This window comes from Sarcophilus harrisii, chromosome 6 (genome assembly GCF_902635505.1).
Source record: "Sarcophilus harrisii chromosome 6, mSarHar1.11, whole genome shotgun sequence".
Lineage (NCBI taxonomy): Eukaryota > Metazoa > Chordata > Mammalia > Dasyuromorphia > Dasyuridae > Sarcophilus > Sarcophilus harrisii.
This window is the reverse complement of record NC_045431.1, coordinates 98,600,231-98,620,575: the sequence shown is the minus strand read 5'-3', so window position 1 is coordinate 98,620,575 and position 20,345 is coordinate 98,600,231. Positions and strand designations below refer to the sequence as shown.

Genomic DNA, 20,345 nt, shown 5'->3' with positions numbered 1-20,345 from the left:
GCTCCCAGGTGTGCTTGGTCCTCTCCCTTAAGGGATTAAATAAATGCTTTCTCTCCATACCTGATGATGTCTCTGATTAGCTCACTAGATTGGGAAGGGGGGCTTGCACTTGACCTGTCTGACACACCACCACAAGCAATGGTTCCAAAAATTCAGTGTTCAAAGTGAATATATAAACCATAATTACTGAGAATTACAAGAATCTATTGTATCTGGCCATATCGCTTTCTAATCATGATGATTTTTAGTCCCTCTAAAATAAATACAATTATGTCTAGTTTGTTATTTAAAATTCTTCTTTTCAGGCTGTAGCCTAATTTACCAGACTTATCACACATTACTGTCTCTAATATATCTATGCTTTAACTAAATTGGCCTATCACATCAAAAAGTTCATCTCTACAATTTTGCATAGGATATCCCTCATTCCTGGAATACTCCTTTCTTTACCTCTGCATCTTTGGGACCTTACCTCCTTTTAAAGTTCAGTTTAAGTACTACTTCCTTTCAGTACTTCCTACTTCCCAGAGATTTAGTGTGTTCATTCCATCACTTCATATTTTTTATATATATTTTGTGTTAAATTATCTAAGTATATGTTGCATCTTCCCACCTAGAAGGTGCTGTTGCAACTGAACGAGACGGAGTGAGATTGATGAGGTTTAGATTTAGGGAACCAAAATGAAATTAGGGTTTTTGGTGCTCAGGGAGTTAAATGATAAGGTATAATGACAGGTTCAGGGTTCAGGGAACCAAATGGATAGGTTTGACTCCCCTGAAATCCCTTGAGATTCAGTGCAAGGGTAGGGAGTTTGGGGGACTCCTTTCTGGTGGCGCAGAGATTCTCTGTAAAGGAATTTACAGACCCAAAAACCTAGATTGATAAAAGAGGTTTATTAAGGGGATTGGAAGCATAAAGTCTGGTTAGTGAAATAGGTGAGGATAAAGAGAGGACAGCACTGGAAAAGAATATTATTCCTGCGGGGAGATCTGTGGAAAATGGAGTTTTGTACTGAGAATACAGTTCTCAGTGGGCAGAAAGTCCTGACAGCTGAGTAAGCCACCAAGGTCCATCTGCAAAGACTCTAGTTGATGGAAGCTCATTATATTGGTTGTCTTGGTGGCTTCATCCACCAGAGTTGGATAGGCCTGAAGGTAGTCCTTAGTCATTGACCCAAGGACATACCTACTTCCTCTTCCTACTATTCTTCCATGATATCATTTTCTTCCTACCTCAATCAAATATGGACAGCTTTGTACTTATTGGCCAAAGTTCAATTTCCTGGGTAGTTTCTGCATTTAGAATGTAAGACCCTCAGCCAATGAGGATGAGGGTCAGTGGTGGGAGGGGTATTTGCATTAGGGACTATTTAAACTGTTAAGCCTGTCCTCAAGGCTTTCCATTATCCTTCCTTTCCATTGCTTGCTCCACTGGTCAGACTCATGCTTTTTGAGAACACATAAGCAGCCTTCATTTTGTTCCTAGAGATATTTCCAGCCCCCACCCCCCCTTTTTTAAGAATTATTATATGGTGATCACTCACCATACTGAGTTACACTCAGATATTTGAGAGAACTACCTTCACTTTTGTCCAGCACAGTAACTGGCAGAACAGGTCCTTCATGCCTATGATCCAGAACTATTTTCCTCAAGAGCCTGTTTGGTACTGTAAATATATGTCTTGTAATTTGCAAAACAGTACACACCGTACTTAGATCACACTGAAATAAAGCTTAGTTGTGCATTTAAACTAAGAATGAGCTAAAAGAGAAAGGATGAGGGAGAATCAATGCCAGAAAAGAACAAAGCAAGAAAAGCCACTGAACTTTCTCTGAAAGGCTATTATATTTTCCTTTCATCTTAGCAAAAGCAAATTAAACAGAAACCAGGTACCAATAGGAAACATGTCTGGAAAGTCTTTCTCTCTCTCTTTTTTACTGCCCATTTCTGCCACATATATGTCTGGTAAATGTTTTCTAACAAATTCTTATTAGAATTAAATTCTGAGGGGAAAAAATCATCAATGCTGGTATGCTGGCAATAGTGATAGTAAGTAGAAAAGTGACTACCAAGTCTGCTACCTGTAGTTTTTTTTTTTTTTTAAAGCAGGTCGTGAAACCAGAAGATGTATAGGAAGCAAATAAACAAAGACTATTTGCTTCTTTCAAACCAAGTACACAGTCATAGCTACAGCAGGAAACTGGTTTTCAATATAATGTATATTTTTAAAATAAAAAAATGCAAATGTATAATAAGATCAAATATTTTCTGTTTTCTGGCAATGTGACATTCCATATTTAATTAATGAAAAGCAGCATGACAGAAGATTGAATCAGTTAGGAAAACCTGGGTTCAGTCTCTCCCTGCCCTTAATATATACTGTGTGACCATGACAGATCATTTAATTTCTCAATATCATGAGTGCCAATTTTCTAAAACCAGTATTTTAGAATTGTTGATTTGGGAGGGAGTTTCATCACTGGGACCTGTCTACATAAATCAAGTTGCAGGTCTAGACTTAAAAACAAATTAACCTTCCCTTTCATGATCCTAAAATATGCTACTCTCTTACTTCACATTAATTCTATGAAAAGTACTTTGAAAATGTCTATGAAAAGTCCTATGTTAGATAAAAACTGACCCCTAGAGATGATCTGATCTCACACTCTTACTTTATAGACAGGAAACTGAGGCCCAGAAGTTGTCATTTTACCCAAAAAAATAAATAACAAACCCAGACTTCTAAATTCCCACTTTTTCACTTAAACACATAACTTTGAGTCCTTTCTAGCATAGATTAAAAACAAGTCATCAAACATGCTGCAAGAAAATTTAATCTTAATACTTAATTTTTAAAAATAAACGCCTCCTCTCTCACGACATGGTAGCTTTAAGAATACTATAACCATGTGGTCAGAGATTTCTGTGCCTCTCCATATTTTCCCATTCTCACTGAAGAGCTCACAAAAAAAAAAAAAAAAAAAAAAAAGCTTCCTTTCTGTTCCCATGTACTCTGAATGTTGCTATAATCTCAAAGGAAAAAAAAAAAGCTACATAAAACTCAGTCTTTCTCCTTCAGTTCTAAATTCAAATTACAAATGCCTAAATATCTTTCACATAAAATACATTTTCTATTAAACTGCTAATATTCAGAGCAGTCCAAAAGTTAAAAAGAGCATCATCTCCTAAAGTAGCTGTCCAAAAGTTGAATGGAATACTACCTTACTTAAGGTAGTGTGTCCAGTCATACCCATCTCAATTATTGTATTCAGTTCTAGTTACCACATTTTAGAAAGTATTGGCTTTTGTCAGTGTATACAGAAAAGGATGACTACAAGGTAAAAGGACTTAAATTCTTTCAATTGAAACTATCTTCAAAAAAAAAAAAATAAAAAGAGGAAACTGACTAGAGAAAGCTATTATAATACTCAAATGTTTGAAAGGTTATCATAACCATATTTTTTCCATGTGATTTCAATAAAAAGAAATGGTAACAGAATAATATTTTCTTAAATAAAAGTATCGTCTCCCATAAGGCAGTGATTTTCTTATCACTTGATGTATTCCAACAGCCTGCATATTTACTTGTCAAAAACATTTTAGAGGAGAAAGATGCATTAGGGAGGTAGGTTATATTATATAATTTGTTCTTGATTGTGATTTCATCAGTATAAAAACCTTTTGATAAGAAAAACTCTCTGCCAACAAAGTTTTATATTCTTAAGAGTTACCTTCTAAGACAATGAATCAAAAGCAGAACTTAGACTGAGATCATCTTGACTTTGACACTGATTCTATATCGATTGTTCCATTTTCTTATATGAATTTTAAGGTCCCTTTCAACTTCAGGATTCTATGCTTTTATTAGTTCTCTTTGTATTAAGGAGAAAGTTTCTTTTGACTCACTTATGTAATTTAAGGATGATGAAATTATAGAAAGACAGCAGGTGAAATATATAAAAAGTAAAGGCAATTAATTTCAAAGTATATGTCAATGGTAATATTAAGGAAAACAAACCAAGTCAGTCAAATGCATAGACAAATAAATCTGAATGAATTTTTGAAATAGACTGTTATTCTTTGTATTGAACTTATCATTCACAGTGAAAATAAAACACTAAGTATAATTAGGTAAGTAGAATATTATAGATTTGAACTAAGCTACTCAGAGAGTATTCCAAGATTTCTCACAGGTTGTATTTGGAATATAAGACAATTTAGTCTTTTATTTTACATATTTCCTAAAATCTGGAATGTGTGTACCATATCAAAACTAAATCACTATGCCTATCATACCATACATAGTCTCTAACACTAAATTCTTATTATCAATCTGCTGGACCTGATGTGAAGTCTCATAGGTAAAATAATTTGAATTTCTTAATATTAGTGATTTGAAGTATGTTTACATTTGGTCACATACTGTCTGCAATTCTTTTGAAAACTTTCTGACAATAACTTTTAACTACTTATCTTCTGAGGTCATGATATTATACATCTACTTCAATTTCCTATGTTTTGTTTTTTTAAATCCTGGTAACATGTGGAACAGATAGACAGACACATATACATAATATACACATTTTAGTTATAATGTAAATATTTTTGCACACTATTTCTTTTCTAGTTTTGTCTTCAATATTTTATTCATACAAGTTAATTCTTATAATTTTTTTCTTTGCTCTCTATTTTTTAAACATGAGATATAGACAATTTTACAACAGTTTCTAATAGCTTTCATGAAGTTCATACTAGTAATTTTAGGAAATGTTTAGCAGTCCTACTATCTATAAACATGACTATGTTACATGAAAAAATCCTTCACCTCATATTTCCATTCCAATTATTCCCTAACTCTTGTGCTCCTTATAGCTAAACTCCCGGAAAAGACTATCTACAAAAAGTGATTTCTACTTTCTCTCCTCTCATTTCCTTCTTAATCCCTAAAAATCTGACTTCTGAATTTACCATTCCACTAAAACTGCTCCACTTCCCTGCTTCTTAAACTTGGTTTTCAACCCCATACAGGGATTGTATAGCTATTTTATATACCTATATATCCAGGGTCATATAAAAATTTCTCAGGAGAAAAGGGGTCACAAATAAAAAAAAGTTTAAGAATCTGTCTCTGTCTTAGTTTATATATCGTTTGGCCTTTTCTCAAATGTTCTTCCATCTCCTTTGTTGGATCCTCCTCCAGATGATATCCTCTAATCACAGATATCCTTTAGGATCCTACCCTGGCCCTTCTCCCACATACATAAAGATCTTAACAGAGAAATTAAACTGTGAGGATTAAAAAAGTTAAGAGAGAAAGTAAAAACCTGGGATCAGGAGTAAGGTAAGAAAAAGAAAAGAGATTTAACAATAGAAATAGGATGTTTCATTTACACATCCAAAGTTTCAGATAAAATTACCATTTTGTAATTTGTGAAAAGGGGGATAGGAGCAAAGAGAAGAAAAAAGTAAAAGATGTCAGGATAGAGGAAAATATACAATTGACAATCATAAACATGAACATGAATTCAATGAAGTCACCTATAATGAAAGGATAGCAAAATGGATTAGCAAACAGAATTTAACAATATGTTATTTACAAAAAAAATTGACAAATGAAGATTCACACAGAAAAATATAACAAAATACATTATGCTTCAGCTGAACTCCAAAATAACAAGGATATTTCAGAGAACAAGACAAGATAGAGAGAAACAAGGAAATTTCATTCTGCTTAAAATCACCAGAGACAATAAATCAGCATCCGTTTTAATACATTACACACCAAAATGTACAATGTATAAATTCTTAAAGGAAAAGTTAATTAAAATGAAGGATAGTATAATAGAGACTTCAATAAATCCCTTTTAGACTCAGACAAATCTAAGCAAAAGAATTTAAGGATCTGAACAGAACTTTAGAAAAAGTAGATATGATGGTTTTCTAGCAATTAATGAATGGAAACAAAAACAATTTTAATTTTACTTCATTCATAGATTATGTCCTCTAAAAACTGACCAGGTATTGGGATCAAAAGACCTCACCAAAAATCTAGAAAAGCATAAAATACTAAGCACCCATCACTGATTAATCACAATGCAATAAAAATAATATTCAACAAAGGGCTCTTGAAGAAAAAGAAGGAACTATGGAGACTGAGTGTGGATAGAAGTATACTATTTTCACCTTTTTTTTTGCTGGGTTTTTTTTTTCCTTTTTCCTGGTTTTCCCCTTTTGTTCTGATTTTTCTTTTCCAACATGACTTATATGGAAATAGGTTAAAAATGAATGTACATGAATACCCTCTATCAGACTGCCTCATACTTTGGGGAGGAGGTAGATAGGGGAGGAAGAAAAGAAAAAAAAAAAATTGGAATTCCAAATCTTACAAAAATGAATGTTGAAAACCATCTTTATATATGATTAGAAATATAACATAATTAAGATTAAATTTTTTTCTTGAAGAAAAAAATGAATACTTGTTAATTTTTTTTAATGCTAAATAAAGTGAAAAATTAATCCATCTCCAAGGACTAAAGGCAGGGGGGCACTATAATTATCCTCCAAATTTGCTCATAAAAAATATCAGTCACCACACCTTCATCATGATTATACCTTTTTGTAAAAAATAACCAATTTATTGCTTCATATCAAACAGAATAAAGACCGCTTCTTATTGCCTTACAAGAATGAAATAACCTGTGCCATTAAAGTTTAGCTTCTATATAATAACATATAAAACTACATTTTATCACATACATTTTAAAAATACTTAGGAAAAAAAAATCAGTGTTCAAACATTCTGCAAGTAAAATAAGGATCACTTCTTGACAGTTAAATTAGTAAATGAAAGGCAAGGGTCTAAACCTCAGGTTCATCTAGTATGCCCATTCGGCCTTATACTAAGAAATAGCCATCATAAGTTAGAAAGATAATGTTGGTTGATAAATACAACTCCAGAATTTAGGAAATAAAAATCTACTCAGCAAAATAAACTACCAATTCTCCATGAATAACTACTAATTATATAAAGTATAATTTTATATAAAATAAAGTCATTTAATGTTAACATTTTTCTCAACATTAAAATTGAAGCAAAAGGCATAATGTCCGAGACATAACTAAGCTTAAGAATTCATGATATGAAAGAAACAAAGAAATCTCAATAGTTGGAAAAGTAACATGATTTTAAAAAAACAAAACAAAACCTTACACCTATGAAAAAAGACAACTCCCCAAAAAACAAGACGTACAAGGAAAAATATGGAAGGGGTCCCCTAATAAGTTAAAAGGTCATGAATACTCAAGTCTTCTGAGTTTGTGGCATACCATGATTTAGTATAAAATTAACCACATTCGAATACCAGTTAATTTTAGACAGCAAAGTACAAGGAATTAAGATTGGCCTCACATACTGTAGCTATGTCATCTTATTCTTATTTAAGTGCAAAAATAAAATCCCTGACAGCAAATAAATATTATTTCTTCTGATTGTACATAATTAAAATGATTATCTTTAAGAGATTATGTGCCAGGTATATTATGGAATGAAAAATCACTAGGAATTTAATTTTCTATTTAGATGAAGTTAGTTTATTAAAACTGTTTCCACAATAGTCCCATGGCAGTATACTAAATGAGCTACAAGATCTCCCTTTGGAGTTATGAGCATAGATCTACCTGGAATTCTTAATCAGGTATCAAGAATCCTAACTGATGAAATGCAACGTATATGTAATGGAGTGAAGAAACTCAATCATCAACAAGTGAACCAATAACCTGTATTCCTACCTGCCACACAGATTCTGAACGATAAGAAATATGTGAAGCTTTATCTAAGAAGATGAAGGCTCCAAAGCCTTTTTCTCCATTTTAGGGGTATACATCTTGTCAACAATAACTCATCAAGTACCTAAAATGTGTAAGATCTCTCCAATCACATCCTTGTCTGCTTCTGCAGCCAATACATTTGTAGAAACATTTGGCTTTTAAGCAATTAAACATGCCTTTTCCTTTATCATTTCTTCACTTTGGCTCAATCAAACTAGTCTCTTCATCTGAGAAGGATTCTTCTCCTAATTCAACCTATGAAAATTCTACCCATTCTTTAAAGCCCAATTTGAATGCCATCTTCTATGAAATATTTTCTAATCATCCAGAAGAGAACATTTCTTTCTCTGCATTACAACAGAACTTTGTATCCATACCACTTTACTTTCCCAATTTTGTAATAATCTGTATATATGTTATATATACTACTAAAGTGTTCTCCTGGAAAGGAAGGATTTGCATTTCTGATAGTGTCTAAGGAAGTTGTCAATTATATATTTAGATGTCAATCAAATATATTTTTAAAAAAATTAATGTCAAATCATTATGTGATTATATCTTTAATAGGTTAAAATAAAGCTGAATGATCAATGGAACATGAATTATAGAATTTTTAAGTAAAGGATTTTTATTATGGTTAGTTTGTTTTAAGGAAGAAAAAATAAAATCAGTCTTTCAATATTCTCTCTCAAATGCACACATGAAAGCATAGAAAAAATTAAACTGTGACTTTATTATCCCTTTGTCCAGATTCTGGCTCTGTTAACATAAACGAGACATCATGTGGGTAATCACGGTAAATACTTTTCAAACCTATTCTTAAAAAAAAAAAAGAGAGAGAGGGCATTACAAACAACCTCACTTCCATAAAATAATACAATATATCATTCATTTATACCTTTTTCAAATAACCTAGTTATATGCTTAGCCTATATAATACATTGGTTTAGAGGCTTTAAAAAAATACTTATAGTAAACTCCTTGTAAAAGTACAGCGTTACAGAAATCTTACTGGAGCTTAAAGCTTTAATGGCTTAAACCTGCCTCATATTATCTTTTCTGTCATAAAAATTCTTTTTCAAGTTTCAGAAATAAACTCTCCTCCACAGCCACTCTAATACTGCTGAAGCTAGTAAATAAATTCATGATCATCTTACTCCTAATCTTTAGGGATCTTACAGATCAATGAGACAATCATGTTTGTATAATGAATACAGTTGGGTGAAGTCTGTAAAAATCCTTCTCAGAATATTTCAAATGCATGAAGTAAAAGATATAACATTAGAACAAAACCCAAGTAAATTGAAATAGCTATCAATTTTTTGTTTGTTTGTTTGGTTAGGGACTTCAAGTTAAGATCTCCCATCATAGACACTGATAAAATAATCTCAAGAACTCAACAGGCTTGATATTAAAATTAGCATGATTATTAAATACTGATTGAAAATATTACAAATTAAGTACCTCAGAGTGAACTGCTAGTAATGATTATGTTAATTCCCACAATAGAACCATGGTGTTATTTACATTAGTTGATTATTAAAAAAAAAAAAAAAAACACTATAAAAAAAGTACCATAGGGGCTGACAGGTTTTACATTAAGGAATTCAAATGTCTTGATCCCCTGCCTTATCATTCATAGTGAAAACACAGGCTGTCTTGTTTTATTGCTTGATTATCATGCAGTGAATAACATTACAACTGGTGAACAAGTTCACCTTCTTTTTAGCTTTCACCTTTTTTTCTGTTTAAAGAAAGGGCTGTTTGTAAAACTGCATTTGAGAAACATGAGTTATTTGTGAACAAAAAAGTCATTTAAGATTAATTTTTTAAAATTAAGTCACGTTTAGGGTAAACAAGTTCATTATTTTAAAATGGAAAAATCATCCAAAACATTATAGGATAATAAAGAGTTAATAATTCTCACAAATTGCTATCAAAATAAAAAGATACAAAAGCACACAAAATGACTTGAAATCTATAGGCTGAAAAGACAAAAAAAAAAAGACCTAATTATTTTTCCATGTAAAGTTCAAATAAATTCAAAGTGAATTTCAATTTAAAAACCATGCCCTGTTCCTAAAAGATGCAAAAAATGTCAGTCAAAAGCTTTCTAAAACATTAAAAGGTGGCAAGACTTTTTGCACTATGAAAATGAGGGCAATAAAATCCACCATTATTAACAGATGATGAACTGCTGACCAAAAAACTTACGTCAAGAAATGCAATGTGATTTTTCTTTTTACATAAACCAAACTTATTTATCCAATGTGCAGAGCTAACAACAAAAATATTTCCATAATGTTTTTACAATGAAATTCCTGGCAAGTTTAAGAAAAATATCAAAGATATGTTCTCCATTATCATGTAATTTAAAAGAGAATCAAAAATTTACATTAAATGTAAAGGGCAATTTAAAAGCTTCACGGTAATTGGATGTTCCTACAATGATGAGGTTTTTTTCCCCCAATATTAACCAATACAGTCTTGGTAAACCAGTAAAACAAGTAATAAATATGCGTGCTATAGTAGGAAGATGGAGGAATTTCCAGATGTGAATAGAAGCAACATTAAATTGCCACAGGGAAAAAAAAAATCAGAGACTGCACTGCACAAAGGTCTGAAAAGACTGGAATCCCGAGCCCTTCCCACCTCCCACCACCACGGCTACAAAAGCACCAAAGCCTCTGTCAGGAGGAGGAAGAGGGCGAAGGGAGGGTGAGGGGGGAAGAGACAGAGAGAAGGACGAAGAGAGAGGGAGGAGGGAGGGGAAGGAACGAGGGAAGAAGGGAAGGAAGGGGAGGGAAAGAGGAGGAAGAAGATGGAAACGGGGGCTGCAGGAGAGCCGTGAAGGTTAGTTCAGGCCGCCCGCCCAGCACAGCCGCCCACACGCGCGGCCCCCGACCCCGGTGTTACCTCTTTTATGTAATTCTCGGAGGGGAATGTTGTCTCCTCCCCCATCGTAAGGCAAATAAGGATCGGAAGAAATATCCATGAGTAGAATTAAAATTGGAAAAAAAAAAAAAAAAGGCAGAAAAAGAAAGAGAAGGAGTAGGGGAAAAAAACAGAAACAGAAAGAAGGCGGACTTGCTTGCTTAAAAGCCCGAGAGCCCCAGCTCCACCGCGGCAGCGGGCTGTGAAGGGGCCATATTTGATCCGGCTTAGAACGGCGGCAGCTCCGCGGCTACAGCCACCGCCGGCCCTTCCACTGCCAATGATGTCATCAAAGGGAAATTATTGCAGCCTGGTTGCTAGTGGCTACAATCTAGCAGAGTTTAGGGGCGGTACAGCCTTCTTAATAGGGCTCAGCTACGTAAAAGATGACTAAGCTCCAAGTAATAACAGCCGAAACTGGTTTAGGGGTAAAAATAAAGCCACCTTTAGCTTCAGAACTAGCTACAAGAAGAAAATGCATGCAGCGTTTACTCTTGTGGTTTTTCTTAACATTAAAAAATAATTATACTCTTAATATCCATTAAAAAAGTGGTTTTGGAAATGGACAATAACCATTTTCATTTGATACATAGTATGGATTTGACATGTTGCAATGTATGTGCAATTTGCTTAATTACAAATATGCATTTTGCCTATAATAATGACCTCAGTTGAAGAATGAAAAAAAATTAGGATTCTTGCCAATTTCAGGCTCTAATATACCAAGAGGTTCCAACACCTTTGCTAAGGAAAGAAACTATGATAATTTTATTACAGTCATACTAATAAAAAGCTCAAAGTACAGCAACCTTCCATAAAGAAAGGTCCAAGTTCATGCAACTGAATACAGTATTTCCATTCTCTGGCCATTTTTTCCAATGGACTAGCTACTAAAATTTAATAATAGTGAAGAGAAAATGAAAATATAAAGAGGATCCAATAATTACAGGTGAAAATAAATATGTAAGATTACAAATTATATATGCATATAAAGCATACATATACACACATGTTCCTTAGCAAAAAACAAAACACATAGACAAAGTAATATTATCCTCATTTTTACAAATTTGGGAACTGAAGCTCAGAGAGAGGTTGAAAATAATCTTCACATGTCACACAGCTATTTAGTATCTAAACTAAGCTTCAAATCTAGAACTCCTGATTCCATTATACCAGGCTGCCTCTCCATTTATAAAAATTCACATTTTACAGAATTTAACTTATATGTAGTATAAATGTATATGCTACATATGTTTATATATGTTGTGTTGTATATTGTGATATGTAATAATAAAAGTTAATATTTCAAATCATACTTTAAGGTTTACCAAACATTTCATTCATAACAATCCTGTGAAGTACTATTTATCTACATTTTGCAGAGAAAGAAACTGAGACTCAGAAAGGGAGTTAAGTGATTTTCCTGAAATGGTAGAGTCAAAAACCCAGATCTTCTGACTCCAAGTGTTCTCTCCACTAGAAAAAAAAAATTTACTAAAATCCACTATAATATATATACCGATGCAAAATATGTGTGTTTGCTTCAGTTTTCTTTTTTAGCACATGTTCACTATAGGTTAACACATATGTACACATATTTGAAATACACATATTGACTTGTTTCTCTCAAACATACACATTGAAATTAGAGGAAATGTAGTAATATAGTAGGAAAATTCAACTAAATTTGATGTCTTGAAGACTTAAGCCCAAACCCTGACTGTTTCTCAATGACTGGTGCAAGTCATGTAGCTTTGGGGATTTTAGTTTCTTTCTTTCTTTTTTTTTGCTGAGGCAATTGGGGTTAAGTGATTTGCCCAGTATCACACAGATGGGAAGTGTTAAGTGTCTGAAATCACATTTGAACTCAGGTCCCCTCCTGACTTCAAGGCTTGTGCTCTATCCACTGTGCCACTAGCTGCCCCCTGGGGCTTTAATTTCTTTATAAAATAAAGAGAAAGTATTGTCCTTTCAAACTCTAAATTCTATGACTCCAATTGTTTCTAGAGTACAAGTGCAAATTTATTGGGCAGTTTTGTAGATTTAAGAAATAAAACAAAACTGTCCTTATGATGACCCCCCCCCCAAAAAAAAAAATACTGCTGAGGATGTTTTAAAATCTAAGACCAAACACTAAAACTTTACTAAGAGATATATACCCATTTTCCAAAAAACTATACTGGTTATTACTACAGATCCATTAAACAAAAGGATCTATTAAGAAAGGTCAAACATAAAGAAGCCAATATAAAGACTGTTCTCCTTTCCATTCCAACTACATGTGGAATCTATTCTTTGCTAAGAAGCAATATTAATAAGGCTGTTTTTGTCTGGTATTATAAATTATACTCATCTGTAAATGTTTTCCCAAAAACTAGTACAGTTATAGTCACAGATCTTTATATCAATAGTGTTATTATCATTAAAAAGAAATATTAATTTATGCCTACTATGTACAGTCACTGTTACGATGAGACTATGTTTTACATCGTGATTCTGATGCCTCCAAATCTCTCCTCCAAATTAAAATTGTTTTACTGTAATTGTTAGAAAGCTTTACAAGTGGCTACTTGATCCACAGTTCGGGCATACAGGAAAATTAAAAGAAATATTTTGAGTACTAATTAACAAAGTAATTTTTTACATATCAATAATGTCCTTAATTCAGAATATACTGACCAAGTATGCATAAGAAACAGTTTTATCTCAACTTAGATTCTTTTAAAAATATAAATCAAAAGTTGTAAAAAGCCATAATGAATCTTCTAAACTTGTTGATTCTAAGTGAAAGTACTTTCCATTTGCAGGGTTAGAAAGGACAACAGATTAAAAAGTGGTGGTGTAAATGAGGACTTTGACTCAGACAAGATGTAACTGACATTAATTAAGTAGAATTAAATGATGCCTAAAGTAGTGGGGGAAGAGAGTCTCAGGCACAAACTCAAGAATCTTATGCATACTCTTAGGAATAACTTAAGAAGCAATCTTTAAGAAAGAAGAAACAAAACAAAATAGAAAAATAGTTACACACAAAGTAATGAGGAATTCAAATTTAAGATTGTCACTCTCAATATTATGTATAAAATGTTTGAACTTAAAAAATAGAGTTTAAAAAATTATTGTTCTTACCTCTATAAGTTCAGCTAACTAGAAAACATATCTTTTTTCTTCTTCAAACATTATGAGATATTATCAGATTAATACTCTATTAGCTAATAAACCCTATTATAGTTTTGTCATGACTTTCCTGCCATATTTGTTTAACATTTACTGATTATAGTAAAAGAATAATATATTGTGTTAGTCTATAATATAGAATTGGATAAAACTTAAAATTACTGAATATATGATTGCCCATGACATTATGCTATGTGCTTAATAAATATTTACTGAGTAAACAGCCAGTGGAGCAGCATTCAGAGAATATTCGTTTGTCTTATGAGAAAATCAGGGTGAAAATGGGTGTGATGGGGGGAAACCTGAAACTAACCTCTGAGTTTGGGGAGGGAGAAACTCTCCTTGAACTATTGAGAAGCTCTTCTCTGGGAGAGGCCTGCCTCAGGGAATCAAGATAAAGTGGTTCCATTTTGTTATCTTGATGGGACTAACTATATATATACCCTCTATTGAGTTGAGTTGAAAATTAGTTCAGGACCACTCCTACTTAGCTCAAAGTTAAGTGGTCTCATTCTATTAGAAATCTAATAAGTTTGGAAACTGGAGGCAATTACAACATTGAAGGAATTTCATTCATTTCATTTGGTTCCCTAACAGCACCAGGTGTAGCAAGTTAAGATAGTGTTCCATTGGATCATTTAACTGAGATCAATGATGATGATACTGACGGATAAAATAAATGTGGACTCAGTGTCATAAACCAATGTGATAACTTGTGTGTTGTAAATCTCTGGTACAAAGCTGCATAGATTTGAGATGAAACTAGGAAAAGATATACATATCCTCAAGTTTTGAGGATATTTATTGATTATACTTCTTGATAAGATCCTCAAAGCTATTATTTTTGCAGGGAAGACTTATATGAACCAATCCAAGGAAAAGCAAAGATGAACCAGAAAAACAATTTTTATAATAATGTAAAAGGAAGAAAAGGGAACAAGCATTTAAATGATACCAACTAGCTAGGTACTAAATGATTTACAAATATTGTCTCATTTGATTTTTCATAACAATGCTATTATTATCCCCATTTTACAGTTGAGGAAAATAAAGAGATTAAGTGATTTTATTAGGTTACAGAACTAATAAGTGCATAAAGAATATTTGAAAGGGAGAGCTAACTGGGTGTGGTAGACCCTGGAGTCAGAAGGACCTGAGTTCAAATCTAGACTCAGACACTTAACACTTCCTAGCTGTGTGACCCTAGGCAAGTCACTTGACCCCAATTGCCTCAGCAAGGGAAAAAGGAAAAAAAAAAAATTTTGAGGCCAGATCTTTTTTACTCATTTTTGATTCTACTCGCTGAATGCTTAGCTGAAAACAATACTGACTCCAGAAGTGGTCAATGCAGTGATCAATTGTGATGTGAGAGGACTTGACACTAAAATACTTCTAGCCTTCCTTATAGTTGTTGAATAAAGCAGATTTTTTCAGATACAATCAACTTTGTTCATTTATTCTACTCAGTTTGTTGCAAGAAATTCCTTTTTTTGAAGAAGACAAGAAAATGTCGGAAAATCATATTATAAATAAAATATTTTTTATTGTTCTTTTTAGTAAACATTAAGTTGTGGTGCGAAAGGCGCTTAGTAAGTTTTAAAGCACTGTATAAAAGTGAATTATCAGTTTTTGCTATAAAGTATATTACTACTCCACCAACCCATCAAGGTTTTAACAATTCTGGTTCTTTTGCGAGAAATGATTATTAAGTAACAAATTATTGGGGAGGTACCTGATCTTTCCTAAAAATTTACCCAACCTAACCATCTTATCTAAATAGAGTTGTTTTGCTACCCAATTAGAAAATCTTTCTGTATCTTATTTTTTCAAAAACATGTAAAGATGGTTTTCAACATTCATTTTTGTAAAACTTTTGTGTTCCAAAACTTTTTCCTTACCTTCCTCCTCCCCAAGAAAACAAGTAATCTGATATAGGTTAAATATTTGCTATTCTTTTAAAATATTTCCATATTTGTCATATTGTGCAAGAAAAATCAGATCAAAAGGGGGGGGGGGGGGGACACTGAAAAAGAAAAAAAAAGGTGAAAATACTAGGCTTCAATCCACACGTATTCTTTATGGTTCGCTCTCTCTTTAGATGTGGATGACATTTTCCATCTCTAGTCAACTGGAATTGCCTTGATCACCTCACTGTTGAAAAGAGCCAGTACATCACAGTTGATCATTATACAATCTTGTTGTTACTGTTTACAATGTTCTCCTGTTTTTGCTCACTTCACTCAGCATCAGTTCATATTAAGTCCAGGCTTTTCTGAAATCAACCTGTTCATCACTTTTTATAGATTAATATTTCATTACATTCATATACCATAATTTATTCAGCCATTCCCCAACTAATGGGCATCCACTCAATTTCTAGCTCCTTGCCACTATAAAAAGAGCTGCTTTAAATATTTTTGCACATGTAGGTCCTTTTCCCTTTTTTATGATCTCTTTGGGATACAGACCCATAAAGACACTGTTGGATCAAAAGGTATGCACAGTATGATATCCCATTGGGCATAGTTCCAAATTGCTCTCCAGAATGGTTGGATCCGTTCACAACTCTACCAACAATGAATCAGTGCCCCAGTTTTCCCACATCCCTCCGATATTTATCTCTATCTTTTCCTGCCATATAGCCAATCTGAGAGGTGTGTAGTGGTACCTCATAGTTAATTTAATTTGCAATACTCTGATTAATAGTGATTGAGAGAATTATTTTCATATAACTAGAAATGGTTTTAATTTTTTCATTTCAAAATATGAAGAATTTTCAGATGAAGAAATTAAAGCCAATTAAAATTCTTACCAAGAATTTAATCCAAGGTATATTCCAGAAAATTGTGTTCCACTTCTATACTATAGTTTCCTTTATGAAGAAGAATAGATCCTTTGTTTAGATTGCTTGATACTGGAAGTAGTCTGGGAGCACTCATCTCTCAGACCCTCATTAGAATAGGTTTACCTCTCATTATAATATTCATTCTTCTCATTGTTAACCAGAATTGATAGCCCTTCCCAGGAACATTTACTTTCTAAGCATATATAAAGGTTGAGTCACTGATCTCTTTTATCAATTATCTGCCAAAATGATTAATTACCCAGAAACCATGTCTCTCAAACCTTTTAAACATCACGCTTGCCATTTTTTCTCCCTCTGGTTCCGGAAGCCAGGAGCTACAATAAAAATGGCTCAAATCTACTTCAACTGTTTTTCCAAAGATTAGTTTTCACATTTTGCCAATTTCCCAATTTTATTAAGAATCAAGGTTACAACATGGGATATACCCACTAATATAATTGCAATGTAAATATTTTCCCATTATGATCAACCATGGAAATTTCAGGTTTCTTATAAAACAAATAAAAGAGTAGTAGCATGGTGTCATAGAAAAAGGAGCAGCTTTGCAGTCAAAGAACCTGGGCTCAGTTTCCATTTCTTCATGTATTCAATGAGAAAGTTAGACTAGATGTAACTTCTAATGTCTCATCTAGCTCTAAAACTATGACGCTATGATCTTAAATCTCCCGGTAATAGCAATACATAATTTTACAATTGATATTACAATGCCCCCTAGAGGCAAGACCAACAGTCCTCTTTTTACTCTACTTCAAGTTTGAGCTCTGTAAAACATTGTGATATTCTGAGATGATATTCCTTTACATAAAGTCTCCCAATCATTTTATTTTTAGAAATCATTTTGGATGAGTCCATTCTGAGAGGTATTTTATTTATCATTTAAAAATAATGATGATTTTTTTTTTCCCTTTTTGGATAAGATTAAGTCCTCAGGAAAAAAAAAAATAAAAAATTTCCCCTATGACTTTCCAATTGCTAACCCCAATCCACTTCCAAAAGAACTATAAGGAAGGTGAAATCCTATTAGAGTTTGTCTATAAATTTATATCATTCTTTACAGGATGTTTTCTGAATTCACAACTGATTTCCATATAGCTTGGTTTAGCTCCTTTCTGATACTTTTACCATTTGTTTAATATATAGATTATTCTTTCTGGTATACTATAGTCTATACATGGTAGATATTTAATATTTGTTTATTGAAATAATGAATAGGAAAATAAGCTGCATTTGAAATAAGTAAATTACTTTTTCCAAAGTTGAGGGATAAAGAACTTGGTTTAAACAGATAAGTGGTCAAAGGATATGAAAAAACTGTTTTTCAATAGAAGTGACAACTATGAAAATATGTACACATTTTTACATGAAAACATTTCCCAGCAAATCATTAATGGTAAAAGAAATGAACATTAACCCATACCCAAAAACCTGGCAAAGATGACAAAGATAACAAAATATGGGAAATTAATATTGAAGAGACTAAGATGGAGACTGGGGGATAAAAGGAAATGAATGACAGAAGGAAAGACAAAAGGTATCAATAAAAGCTACTCATATATCCATAAAGAAAACAAATCCCTTGAAAATTCAAGAATGTGTAATTTCCTAATGCAATATTTTCTGGTATATTACATCATAAAATTCTATAGATGGGAGAGTCCATGTATAGTCTAACACTTTCAGAGAGATGAGGAAACAAATCCAGAGAGGCAAATAAAGAGACTTGTCCAATATCACAAAAACAAAAAGTAGCAGGGCCAGGAGTCTAACTGATATCTGACTCCAAATCTAGGGACTCTCTCTCGACTATCCTATGCTCCTCGATAAGAAGGAAGGAAGGTGGTAAAGCGACATCAACACTCCCATTCTGCATCCTCCTCAAATCATTCAGCAAAATTATGTATTATATTTGCATATAAAATATTAACACTCAAATTTCCGTAACATGATCCAAAATGAAAAGAGATTATGGATACCATTTGCCAATGCGCACATACAAGTTACCTCCAGTAAATTTTTTAACTTTTCTAAGAGTAAAATAAACATCTGAGTGTATTACTGTAATTATAAGACAATACAGACTTCATTATCTTATTGATAAATAAAATAAAAATAAATCTTAACATTTGCAATGTAGTTTATGATCTTTTTAATGATTGGCTTAACTGGGCTGACAATCTAAATCACTTTAAGACTTAAATACTCTTTAATTCAAAATATAGTATTTAAAGGTTTGAGCCAACATAAATCTTAAGAAAATCTTCTTAATTTGGCTTTAGCCATAAGGACAAACTTTTGTTTATTAAATGAGTCTTATAATATTCTGAGAATTCAAGACTGACACTGCATCAGATATATTATCAACATTTTTTTTTAAAAAAAGAGATTATTGGAACCAAATAACTTAGTTATTTTTAAAACAAAGTACAATGGTTTAAAAACAAAATATCATCAATAAAGAAGTCTTGATGACAATAATATATTCTCTGAAGAGATAAAGTCTCATCAAAAAAAAAAAGGGAATTCAGAGCCAGATCTCAGTTTGAATCTTTTCCCTGAGCTTACAACCTGTGAATCATGCGAATCAATTAACTTTTTAAAATTCCATTTCCTATAACTCATAAAATGAGGAAAATGGAGTGTATAATGTCTTAGATATTTTCCAGATAAAAAATGATAAGCCTATGAACAAATTTACATAGAATTTTATGTTTTATAAATGCTTTCTTCACAATACTATATAAAGTAGTTGTGAAGTGCAAATATGGCTTACAGATGAGAATGGTAAAGAGAAGTTAAATGGCTTGTCTGATTATCTACATAGTGAGATATAGGGATCACCTCTGGCTACAAGTACACTTCAATCAACTAATGTTCAAGAGCTTAAATCTGTGATCCCAGGAAAAGAAACTGTTTCATTTGTGTCTTTCTCTTTCCTCAAACTAATATAATGCTCTAAACTTAATAAATTATTGTTGTATAGAATCGATTCTAATCTTACATTCTGAAGCTGCACAAAATTGGGTCTCCCCTTCCACACTAATTGGGTCTTTAAAGATTACCTGCTCTAGTTAAGATAAGGAAATTAACACACAAAGAAATTAAGTGAATCTCACCATTATGTCTAGCTAATACCAAGATTTAAATTAAAAGTTGGGTCTTGTGAGTCATGGGTCCAGAAAAAAGGGCAATTTCCAGAAAGATGCAGAGAGATCTAAAAGGAATTAAACCCTTTGAGATCCTCCTCAAAAATAAAGAGAAATACTGAAAAAGGAACAAAATTACCATTAGTTTCTATGAGAAATTTCAACTTACAAAAATGACAAGTCAACAAAGAAAATCTCCAATACAGAAATTACTATGGAGTAAGAGAAGTAAATGAAAATGAATCAAAGGAAATGTACACAAAATAGCATCAAAAATAAAATAGAGATATAGTCAAATAGATAACAAACACACTGAGAAGAATTTAGAACTCTGAGGTCATATTTTTTCCCTCTTTCCCACCTACTATATATGAATAGCTACAAATCTAGCTGC

General features: G+C 32.5%; 1 protein-coding gene across 5 annotated transcripts in view; it reads right to left on the bottom strand.

The window, feature by feature from the left end:
- Window positions 1-20,345, bottom strand: part of CLCN3 (chloride voltage-gated channel 3) — an 83,535-nt gene that overhangs the window by 53,367 nt on the left and 9,823 nt on the right. Inside the window, exon 1 of one of the 5 annotated variants that reach the window (XM_003773079.4) lies at window positions 10,745-11,098. The exons of 3 other annotated variants lie outside the window; for them this stretch is intronic. In XM_003773079.4, coding sequence (XP_003773127.1) covers window positions 10,745-10,823 — 79 coding nt within the window. In that variant the 5' untranslated portion in view covers window positions 10,824-11,098. Of the gene's footprint in view, window positions 1-10,744; window positions 11,099-20,345 lie in introns of those variants that run through there. One more of the 5 variants, XM_003773077.4, reaches the window with a different exon arrangement.